At 44.2% G+C, this 12,056-nt stretch overlaps 1 protein-coding gene across 2 annotated transcripts in view; it reads left to right on the forward strand.

The window, feature by feature from the left end:
* The window catches only part of SLC44A1 (solute carrier family 44 member 1), a 96,058-nt gene that overhangs the window by 39,640 nt on the left and 44,362 nt on the right, over positions 1-12,056 (forward strand). For both annotated transcript variants that reach the window (XM_026650856.2, XM_026650857.2), the window contains exons 2-3: positions 932-1,021; positions 4,880-5,022. In XM_026650856.2, the coding sequence (XP_026506641.1) occupies positions 932-1,021; positions 4,880-5,022 (233 nt within the window). The remainder of the gene's footprint in view (positions 1-931; positions 1,022-4,879; positions 5,023-12,056) is intronic.

A 12,056-nucleotide genomic window follows, 5' to 3' on the forward strand; every position in this document is an offset into this window, starting at 1 on the left:
AACCTTGGATCTAAATCAAAATTTTGATCTGTGAACAAAATTCTAGTGCTATACTTAATTTTGCTTTGTAGTCAATATGCATTCTTTCCCTAGCTTCCTAGGGAAGAAGCGTAGCTTAAAAACCTCTTCATAATTTTTTAATTATAATGAGCCAGTATAAATAGAACAGACTTTATGAAATGTACACTTGAGGGCCGCAGGGTAGCCATTTTTATAGTGCAAATTGTTAATAGTCCAGCTTTTTATCCATGGAGGTATTTCTGTCATCTGAAACAGCAGTAGAATCTCTTTCCTGAGAGTTTTAACTTAATTCCAGACTCCTTCCTTCTAGTAAGTTGACACGACTTGCCTGAATTGCAGAACTCCACAGCTGCCTTTTCTAGGCAAATTAAAAAACTGTTCCTTAGACAGCTACATATTACGTTCTTTCTGTCTGTACTATGCTGTTAATCCTGCCATGGAGGTGTTTAAAACTGACGAGTTTGTGAAAAGCTTATCCTTTTATCCTTCTTGGAAAGCAGATTACTCTACATACAGTAGCTGTGGAAGGTACAGTGACTAGCTAGTATTGTTGATCCCTTGAGTGACCATGCTTATTTCCCCTCTTGTGCTAGAGCCAGAAATATGAATAAGTGAAATGCTTTCTGAATTCAGCATTGCTCTTACTCGCTCTCTTTTTCAGATTCTTATCGCATTTACCCTTGGCCACATTACCTTGACTGTCTGTTAAATGGTTCCATTAGCCTCACTGTAGTTTAAATAATTATTGTACATTTTACAGTCTAGATGAAGTAACTTCAGTATCAAAAGATAAACCCAGATGAATATCAGTGCCCTAAAAACTACTTTTCAAAGCGCTTTGTTATTAGCAGAACATATTTTATTGAATTGACTTCGTAACCATTGTCTTTATCCCTTTTTCTCACCCAAGAGCTCCAAACGAGAGTGGAAGCCTCTGGAGGATCGCAGCTGCACAGATATACCATGGCTGTTGCTATTCGTCCTCTTTTGTGTTGGAATGGTGAGTCAAACCAGAGAGATTCTAAATGTTACATAGCCACAGACAGTTTTCACTCAGTGTGAAGAAATCAGATTTTGAGATTAGAAATTTGCTAATGTCAGTCAATGTCTAGTGTATTTTAGCATTGCAAGTATCAGTTACGGAACAAGAACTTGCTTGATTTTCTAAAGCAGTGTCACAATGCACAAATCTAGTACTTTCACAGGGTCTCATAATTTGCATAGACTCTGTTTTGCCACAGAATTGTGTGCATCAGAATCTAAGCTACTTTTAAAACAAGTTTCTAGCCCTCATGGTTGTGAAGATGTCACGCTACACTTGGCCTATTTTTTTTTTTTTATTTATTTAAACGCTATCATCCTAAGCCTGTAGATGTCTTGAAAAAGTAGCTTTGAGCATAAGGAACTGTTACCTTAATCTCAATAGGCTGTTAGTTCTGAAACATAAAAATGGCAATGTAAACCTCAAAATTGTTGATATCCCTGCTGATAACTTTAGCAGAGCCATCCAGTTAATACGCTTATTCCACAGTCCAAACCTTCTTCCCAAGCTGTCCCAGGTGCCAAAGCCTCACTGTGTTTTAACTAGATGCCAAAACACTTGGCTTCCTCCTTATAAATGCTATGATGCAGTTAAATGTCAAATTACAAAAAAATGATTGCAGCATAGTGAAAATTCAGTACCTTGTTTTTTGCCTTTTTTGTATGGAATTAGGGAGGGTTGCTTACATTATTCTAGGTCCAACCCACCGCCAATTAGAGAATAACTATCTTTTTCACATCCCTGGTTTGTGAGAGGATTCTCTCTGTCTATGCATCTCAAACTCTTACTGGCTTTATTTTACAACCATGGTGCTCTGCAAGCTCATAGCTAACTTGCTCTTCACTTAGCACCCCTTTGGTATTTTTGCGATCCATTGACAAATTTGATTTTTAAATGACTGTTTAATACAGAAATGCCTAGTTCTGTATATTTATTTGGGGTATTAGACTATACAAATTAAGTACACACAGTTGCATATGCCCATCTTTGAAAATTAGATCCCAGATTGTGTTACGTTTCACTCTTTGCTGTTACCCGGTCTATTGTTGGCCATGTCCTGATGATATATTTCCATACACACCTGCAACTGTGAATTTTTCCTTTTGTATGGTGTACTATCCTACAGCTTTCTTGTCTCACCAATATGGTGTGTGGAGCAATTGTCATATCATCACTGCCTTGGGGAGTTGCAAATAAGTTCAGGTGGTTACATCCACCTTCCCTCACTTTGTGACTAGATGGGAGTAGAATCCTAAAATAGATGGAGGAGGATCCTGAAACTTCTCTGCTGTAATGTAGAGTCACAGTGTGGAAAACATTAAGAACCTGTGCATTATCCTACATAAAATTCTATTAAAAGGAATTAGAGCTTTTACATGAGTGGTGATGGATTGATGAAATTGACAGAAAGAGCTGCAAATCAGCTTATTACTAGCGATAACCTTTTACTCCTCCTTCTTTGCTTTGACTTGTCCAATGTTAAGTTTATAAATAAGCTAATTTACTATAAGACAGTGACCTGCTCTTCATTTGGAATTTCTCTCTAATCAACTTGTCTCCTTTGGTATTAGTCCCTCCTTAGCACTGCGCTGTCTTGCCTTCCTAAGGCTTTAAGGCTGTCAATGTTTGACTCCTCCACACCCTCCTTCCAATTGCCTTTTGAGTCTCTTGTGTCCACTTAAAAAGCAACAGAGGGTCCTGTGGCACCTTTGAGACTAACAGAAGTATTGGGAGCATAAGCTTTCGTGGGTAAGAACCTCACTTCTTCAGATGCAAGTAATGGAAATCTCCAGAGGCAGGTATAAATCAGTGTGGAGATAACGAGGTTAGTTCAATCAGGGAGGGTGAGGTGCTCTGCTAGCAGTTGAGGTGTGAACACCAAGGGAGGAGAAACTGCTTCTGTAGTTGGATAGCCATTCACAGTCTTTGTTTAATCCTGATCTGATGGTGTCAAATTTGCAAATGAACTGGAGCTCAGCAGTTTCTCTTTGGAGTCTGGTCCTGAAGTTTTTTTGCTGTAAGATGGCTACCTTTACATCTGCTATTGTGTGGCCAGGGAGGTTGAAGTGTTCTCCTACAGGTTTTTGTATATTGCCATTCCTGATATCTGACTTGTGTCCATTTATCCTCTTGCGTAGTGACTGTCCAGTTTGGCCAATGTACATAGCAGAGGGGCATTGCTGGCATATGATGGCGTATATAACATTGGTGGATGTGCAGGTGAATGAGCCGGTGATGTTGTAGCTGATCTGGTTAGGTCCTGTGATGGTGTTGCTGGTGTAGATATGTGGGCAGAGTTGGCATCGAGGTTTGTTGCATGGGTTGGTTCCTGAGTTAGAGTTGTTATGGTGCGGTGCATGGTTGCTGGTGAGAATATACTTAAGGTTGGCAGGTTGTCTGTGGGCGAGGACTGGCCTGCCTCCCAAGGTCTGTGAAAGTGAGGGATCATTGTCCAGGATGGGTTGTAGATCACTGATGATGCGTTGGAGAGGTTTAAGCTGACTGTGAATGGCTATCCAACTACAGAAGCAGTTTCTCCTCCCTTGGTGTTCACACCTCAACTGCTAGCAGAGCACCTCACCCTCCCTGATTGAACTAACCTCGTTATCTCCACACTGATTTATACCTGCCTCTGGAGATTTCCATTACTTGCATCTGAAGAAGTGAGGTTCTTACCCACGAAAGCTTATGCTCCCAATACTTCTGTTCGTCTCAAAGGTGCCACAGGACCCTCTGTTGCTTTTTACAGATTCAGACTAACACGGCTACCCCTCTGATACTTGTGTCCACTTGTAACTCCAGACTCTCTTCTGCACTTGTTTCCTTTGCCTCCCCCCCCCACTAATTCATTCTCCCATCAGTCTCAAACTTTGGCTTACCCCTCTTATCTTCTTCCTCTGGCATCACTGGACACTTGCTGAGACAGCATAAGGACTATTTTTCTCTGCGCAGGATCTTGCCAGCCTAATTAGTTGTAAAGAGATAATTGATGCTTTCAGGCACGACCTCCTTACAGTGGCCTCTCTGCATTTCCTCCCGACCCCCAAACTTCCCCTTTAATATCCGATCTAAGCTCTTTGAAAGTCAGTCTATAGCCCAGTGAGACCTGGGTCTCTCTTCTCTAAGGCCCTTTGCTCCACCATGCTGCTCCTAGCTGCTCCTTTTGTATGCTTCCACGGTTATTTCTGTTTCTTTTTCTTCCATTTGTCCCCTATATCTGAAATGTCTTGCCTGGTCTGCCCTGCCTCCCCTTCTCCTTAAAATGCACTTACTCCAAATAGGCCTTCTTTCCCTCAGAAGTGTTAACAAGATGTTTGAAAAATCTTGCAAACCAAAATACCCAAACTATCTGGAAATTAACAAGATGTATCCCAAACTTCACTAGTCATGCTGCATGTGTTGCTCTCCTTCCCTGCCCCCCTCCCCTTTACAATTGTGTGCTATCTGCCTAGATTGTGAGCAGTTCCCCTCAGGAACTTTGTTTTATGCCTGTCTTGTAAAAGCACCTAGCACATTGTTGAGCCTGTTCAGCTAATAAATAATTTTTAGCGCATCTGAATCATATTTTAAATTAGTGTTTGCATTTAAATTCACAACTGTCTGTTGTTCCCCACAGTGGTTCTTTCTCGATTGACTTACTTTTCCCTTTTAAATGGAAGGAATTTCAAAGAAGGGTGCAAAAAATTGGACTCCCCTGCTCTGAAATAAATGAATTACAACTGACCCTTCCCTCACGACCAGCTCCAAGGAGAGCATTGTTAAACTGTGTTTCTGACACAGTTGCCATTGAAACCTTTTATCTATTTTTTCCCCCAGGGTTTTATTTGTGGCTTTTCAATAGCTACTGGAGCAGCTGCGAGATTGGTTTCAGGATATGACAGTTATGGAAATATCTGTGGACAGAAGAATGTAAAGGTGGATGGAATAGTCAATAGTGGTTTAGACCTCACACAAAAGAAGTGAGTATATGCCTTTTCCAAACTAGTGGATGATTGAACCAGAGTCTGTTCTCAGTTGGAAGTAGATTACAATAAATATTCTGACTCTCTTTTAGTTAATGTGTTTAATTTTTCCTATTTAGTCCTTGCCTGAATTTCTCTTGCTTAAAACTTTCTCTAACAACCAGTAGCCTGCATTTGTGAATGTGCATTGTGGAATTTGTAATATGTATACAAACAAAGTAATCTGGAGTATCGCTTTCTTCTTGGCATCTCATTATATAGTTTGATTGTTGTGTTCAGCCGTTTGGTACATTGGGGCTTTACAGACTGACCAACATTTTCAAATGTTCCAGGGTTGAATGAGGAAAGCCAAGAAACCCCTCTGAACAATTCAGAGGACTTTAGAAAGCAAAATATCCCTTTAGCTTGTAAATCAACACTACTGCACTGTATTGAGACTATAACTAATGAAGTTTGAAATAGGACTGCAACAAAGGATAATGAAAAACTAAAAGACCTTATTAACTTCTGGAATAGTCTTGGTTCACCTGTCTTTAGACTAACAAACCACTCAATACATGCAGATCGTTTTGTAAGGACGCTTGACTGAAGGTTTGATTATTTGGAGATAGTATTGGAGTTTTCTTGGCATCTTCATTTGGAAGAGTAATTTAATGTGAATAGTTAGGAAATGATATCACTTCTTCTGAAGTAATCTGAGTTGGTTAAATAAAATCTAGTGACAGTTAAACAATTTATTGATGTAAATCTGTAAAAGTTGTAGGCCTAGTTTGATGCTTGGGCATCAAGTGGCATTCATCCCTTGGAAACCAAACATAAATACTTGCCCTTTATTTAATGGAATAAGGACATCTTTCAAATTGTTCTGTGGGGTAAAAATTGCATGTTTTATTTAGGGAATTGAGCAGTACATAGTATTGAATTTAATATTGTTGTAAACTCTTTAAACCTGGTTTGATCCTTTCTGATGTTAACTTTGAAACGTTCAAAGGGATGAGCAGCATCTTGGACTGAAAGATATAAAGAGTGGGCTTACAATCCAGGCCAGGTGATAATTCAAAGTTTATAAATTTCCTAATTAGCCTCCAGGTCCTTTTTTGTAAGGCTGGTAATTATCCTAGAAAATCACCTGATGTTTGAGTTGGCAATCTGCTACTCATTTCACAAGCAGCTTGTCCTATTTCAAAAAGTAGATGAGCGGGATGTGTGACTGCATTGGACCACTTTCTCACTAATCAATCGGATTTTTTATATCCGAGAACGTTGTGTCCTCAAATGTAATTTCTATCAGCTGTCACGTGGAAGAGTACTTTATTGTATTATCCTTTCACATAATACAAAGAGACATCTAATGACGCTGAAAGGCAGCAAATTAAAAATGATAAAAGGAAATAACTTTTTTTACCTACACAGTCTCTCACAATGTATGGAACTCATTGCCACAAGATATCACTGAGGCCAAGAGTTCAACAGAGTTCAGAAAAAGGATTACTCTTGTATGGCTTACGAGAACATCTGATTATGTCACATAGGGTATGTCTACACTACGAAATTAGGTCGAATTTATAGAAGCCGGTTTTATAGAAATCGGTTTTATACAGTCGATTGTGTGTGTCCCCACATAAAATGCTCCAAGTGCATTAAGTCGACGGACTGCGTCCACAGTACCGAGGCTAGCGTCGATTTCCGGAGCGTTGCACTGTGGGTAGCTATCCCACAGTTTCCGCAGTCTCCGCCGCCCATTGGAATTCTGAGTTGAGGTCCCAATGCCTGATGATGCAAAAACAGTGTTGTGGGGGGCTCTGGGTACATGTCATCAGGCCCCTCCCTCTCTGTCAGAGCAACGGCAGACAATCGATTCACGCCTTTTTACCTGGGTTACCTGTGCAGACAACACACCACGGCAAGCATGGAGCCCGCTCAGCTCAGCTCACCGTCACCATATGTCATCTGGGTGCCGGCAGACGTGGCACTGCATTGCTACACAGCAGCAGCTAATTGCCTTTTGGCAGTAGATGGTGTATTACGATTGGTATCCATCATCGTCGTATTCCTCAGTGAGTTCGGTCAGAGGCACCTGGGCAGACATGTTGTGTCTCCTGGAGACTCAGTCCTGCCGGCAGTCCTATTGAACCATCTTGACGATGATGGCTAGCAATCGTAATACAGCATCTTCTGCCAAGCACCCAGAAGATGCCGATGGATATCAGTCATGCTGCACCGTCTGCTGCTTTTACACAAAGATGTAAAAGATAGATGGACCAGATTTGTTCTGTATTCATTTGCTTCCCCCTCCCTCCGTGAAATCAACGGCCTGCTAAACCCAGGCTTTTGAGTTCAATCTTTGGGGGGGCCATTCTGTGTGACAGTTGTTTGTGTTTCTCCCTGATGCACAGCCACCTTTGTTGATTTTAATTCCCTGTAAGCCATGTCGTCACTCGCCTCTCCCTCCCTCCGTCAGACAATAGTTTCGCGCCTTTTTTCAGCCCAGATGCCATAGCACTGGGATCATGGAGCCCGCTCAGATCACCGCGGCAATTATGAGCACTATGAACACCACGTGCATTGTCCTGGAGTATATGCAGAGCCAGAACATGCCAAAGCAAAACCAGGCAAGGAGGCGATTGCAGCGATTGCAGCGCGGCGACGAGAGCGATGAGGAAATTGACATGGTCATAGACCTCTCACAAAGTACAGGTCCCAGCAGTGTGCAAATCATGGTGTTACTGGGGGAGGTTCATGGCGTGGAACGCCGATTCTGGGCCCGGGAAACAAGCACAGACTGGTGGGACTGCGTTGTGTTGCAGGTGTGGGACGATTCCCAGTGGCTGCGAAACTTTCGCATGCGTAAGGGCACTTTCATGGAACTTTGTGACTTGCTTTCCCCTGCCCTGAAGCGCCAGAATACCAGGATGAGAGCAGCCCTCACAGTTGAGAAGCGAGTGGCGATAGCCCTGTGGAAGCTTGCAATGCCAGACAGCTTCCGGTCAGTCGGGAATCAATTTGGAGTGGGCAAATCTACTGTGGGGGCTGCTGTGATCCAAGTAGCCAACGCAATCAAAGACCTGCTGATATCAAGGGTAGTGACTCTGGGAAACGTGCAGGTCATAGTGGATGGCTTTGCTGCAATGGGATTCCCAAACTGTGGTGGGGCGATAGACGGAACCCATATCCCTATCTTGTCACCGGAGCACCAAGCCACCGAGTACATAAACCGCAAGGGGTACTTTTCAATGCTGCTGCAAGCCCTGGTGGATCACAAGGGACGTTTCACTAACATCAACGTGGGATGGCCGGGAAAGGTACATGATGCTCGCGTCTTCAGGAACTCTGGTCTGTTTCAAAAGCTGGAGGAAGGGACTTTCTTCCCAGACCAGAAAATAACCATTGGGGATGTTGAAATGCCTATCGTTATCCTTGGGGACCCAGCCTATCCCTTAATGCCATGGCTCATGAAGCCGTACACAGGCAGCCTGGACAGTAGTCAGGACCTGTTCAACTATAGGCTGAGCAAGTGCCGAATGGTGGTAGAATGTGCATTTGGACGTTTAAAAGCGCGCTGGCGCAGTTTACTGACTCGGATAGACCTCAGCGAAACCAATATTCCAATTGTTATTGCTGCTTGCTGTGCACTCCACAATATCTGTGAGAGTAAGGGGGAGACATTTATGGTGGGGTGGGAGGTTGAGGCAAATCGCCTGGCCGCTGATTATGCGCAGCCAGACACCAGGGCGGTTAGAAGAGTACAGCAGGGCGCAGTGTGCATCAGAGAAGCTTTGAATACCAGTTTTGTGACTGGCCAGGCTACGGTGTGAAACTTCTGTTTGTTTCTCCTTGATGAGCTCTCCGCCCCCTCCCCCGGTTCACTCTACTTCCCTGTAAACTAACCACCCTCCCCTCCCCCCCCTTCGAGCACCGCTTGCAGAGGCAATAAAGTCATTGTTACTTCACATTCATGCATTCTTTATTAATTCATCACACAACTAGGGGGATAACTGCCAAGGTAGCCCAGGAGGGGTGGGGGAGGAGGGAAGGAAAAGGACACACTGCAGTTTAAAACTTTAAAACTTTAACTCTTATTGAAGGCCAGCCTTCTGATGCTTGAGCAATCATCTGGGGTGGAGTGGCTGGGTGGCCGGAGGCCCCCCCCACCGCGTTCTTGGGCGTCTGGGTGAGGAGGCTGTGGAACTTGGGGAGGAGGGCTGTTGGTTACACAGGGGCTGTAGCGGCAGTCTCTGCTCCTGCTGCCTTTCCTGCAGCTCAACCATATGCTGGAGCATATCAGTTTGATGCTCCAGCAGCCGGAGCATCGACTCTTGCCTTCTGTCAGCAAGCTGACGCCACCTATCCTCTTCAGCCCACCACTTGCTCTCTTCAGCCCGCGATTCAGCCCGCCACCTCTCCTCTCGTTCATATTGTGTTTTTTTGCACTCTGACATTGACTGCCTCCACGCATTCTGCTGTGCTCTGTCAGCGTGGGAGGACAGCTGGAGCTCCGAGAACATATCATCCCGAGACCGCCGTTTTCTCCTTCTAATCTTCACTAGCCTCTGCGAAGGAGAAACATTTGCAGCTGGTGGAGGAGAAGGGCGAGGTGGTTAAAAAAGACACATTTTAGAGAACAATGGGTACACTCTTTCACATTAAATTTTGCTGTTCACATTACACAGCACATGTGCTTTCGTTACAAGGTCGCATTTTTCCTCTTATATTGAGGGCCTGCCGGTTTGGTGTGAGAGATCACTCACGCAGTGCCAGGCAACAGAATTCGGCTTGCAGGCAGCCATGGTAAGCCACAGTCTTTTGGCTTTTTTAACCTTCATAACATGTGGGAATGGTTTCAAACAGCAGCGCCCTCGTTTCCCATACCAAGCACCCGTTGGGTTGGCCATTTAAAATGGGTTTGCAGTATAAAAGGAGGGGCTGCGGTTTCCGGGTTAACATGCAGCACAAACTCAACTACCCCCCCCCCCACACACCCAATTCTCTGGGATGATCACTTCACCCCTCCCCCCCACCGCGTGGCTAACAGCGGGGAACATTTATGTTCAGCCAAGCAGGAACGGGCACCTCTGAATGTCCCCTTAATAAAATCACCCCATTTCAACCAAGTGACCGTGAATGATATCACCCTCCTGAGGATAACAAAGAGAGATAAGGAATGGATGTTGTCTGCATGTCAGCAAACACCGGGACCATACACTGCCATGCTTTGTTATGCAATGATTCCAGACTACGTGCTACTGGCCTGGCGTGGTAAAGTGTCCTACCATGGCGGACGGGATAAGGCAGCCCTCCCCAGAAACCTTTTGCAAAGGCTTTGGGAGTACATGAAGGGGTCCCTTGTGTGCCCTCAGGGTCTGGGAGCATGCCTTGGGTTAGTTCGGGGGTTACTGGTTCCAGGTCCAGGGTTATAAACATATTCTGGCTGTTGGGGAAACCGGTTTCTCCGCTTCCTTGCTGTGAGCTATCTTCATTGTCTTCTTCATCATCTTCCTCGTACCCCAAACCCGCTTCCCTGTTGTGTGATTCTCCATTGATGGAGTCAAAGCTCACAGTTGGGGTAGTGGTGGCTGCACCCCCTAGCATGGCATGCAGCTCCGCGTAGAAGCGGCATGTTTGCGGCTCTGCCCCGGACCTTCTGTTTGCCTCTCTGGCTTTGTGGTAGGCTTGCCTTAGCTCCTTAATTTTCACGCGGCACTGCTGTGCGTCCCTGTTCTGGCCTCTGTCCTTCATGGCCTTTGAGACTTTTTCTAATATTTTGCCATTTTGTTTACTGCTACGGAGTTCAGCTAGCACTGATTCGTCTCCCCATATGGCGAGCAGATCCCGTACCTCCCGTTCGGTCCATGCTGGAGCTCTTTTGCGATCCTGGGACTCCATCATGGTTACCTGTGTTGATGAGCTCTGCGTGGTCACCTGTGCTCTCCACGCTGGACAAACAGGAAATGAAATTCAAACGTTCGCGGGGCTTTTCCTGTTTACCTGGTCAGTGCATCTGAGTTGAGAGTGCTGTCCAGAGCGGTCACAATGAAGCACTGTGGGATAGCTCCCGGAGGCCAATAACGTCGAGTTCCGTCCACACTACCCCAAATCCGACCCGCAAAGGCCGATTTCAGCGCTAATCCCCTCGTCGGAGGTGGAGTAAAGAAACCGATTTAAATGGCCCTTTAAGTCGAAAAAAAGGGCTTCGTCGTGTGGACGTGTTCCAGGCTTAATTCGATTTAACTCTGCTAAATTCGAGCTAAACTCATAGTGTAGACCAGGCCATAGTTAAGAAAAATTAAGTGGTATAAATCATCATTTCTTTTAGAGCATAAGACCACTACTACCTGCCTGGGGATAAGAAGAAACTTTCCTTATGGCCAGATTATTCCATATCTGCACATTATAGAGTTTCTTGCACAGTCCTCTGAAGCATATGGTACTTTCCAGCACACTAGACTACATAGAGATCTAGTATGGCAATTCCTATATATTAGCAAGTGATTTCCCCCCCCCCCCCCTTGTTTTTCACTGTCTTGAAATTGTTTCAAAACAATCTGATCAGCATCTATTTCTGTCAGACTGAGTTCTTGTAGTGTCAGAGGTACAATACATGGAATTACTTCATACGCTCATCTAAATTTTATAGTAATGCTTTTTACAGTCTGGAGAAAATAAGCTTTTTTGTTTCTTAGCCTCTCTATCATGAACTAAGCCTTGAAGAAAGAGTTTCTTGCTAAACTTCTAGGGGATCCCTGAAGATATTTCCATTTGCCTCTTCTTGTAGAGTAATTTTATCTTTAGCCTCCAATCAGAAGCAGACATGTTATATTATCTGTAAAATAGCATTATCTCTTCCTGCTAAATCATAGCAACATGTAGGGAATGTAATGAGGAAGTGAAATTGATACTATTTGGGGAAGCTTGAGCTATAATATGCGTGTGTGGGGGTGGGGGTCCTCTGCCGAGTGATTCGCTGAGTACACATCAGATTCTGACAGAGTATCCTGACTAAGTTTTGTAGCTTTTTCACAGCCACATCTTTG

This window comes from Terrapene carolina, unplaced genomic scaffold (assembly GCF_002925995.2).
Source record: "Terrapene carolina triunguis isolate 2854851 unplaced genomic scaffold, T_m_triunguis-2.0 Scaffold94, whole genome shotgun sequence".
In the NCBI taxonomy this organism is placed as follows: domain Eukaryota; kingdom Metazoa; phylum Chordata; order Testudines; family Emydidae; genus Terrapene; species Terrapene triunguis.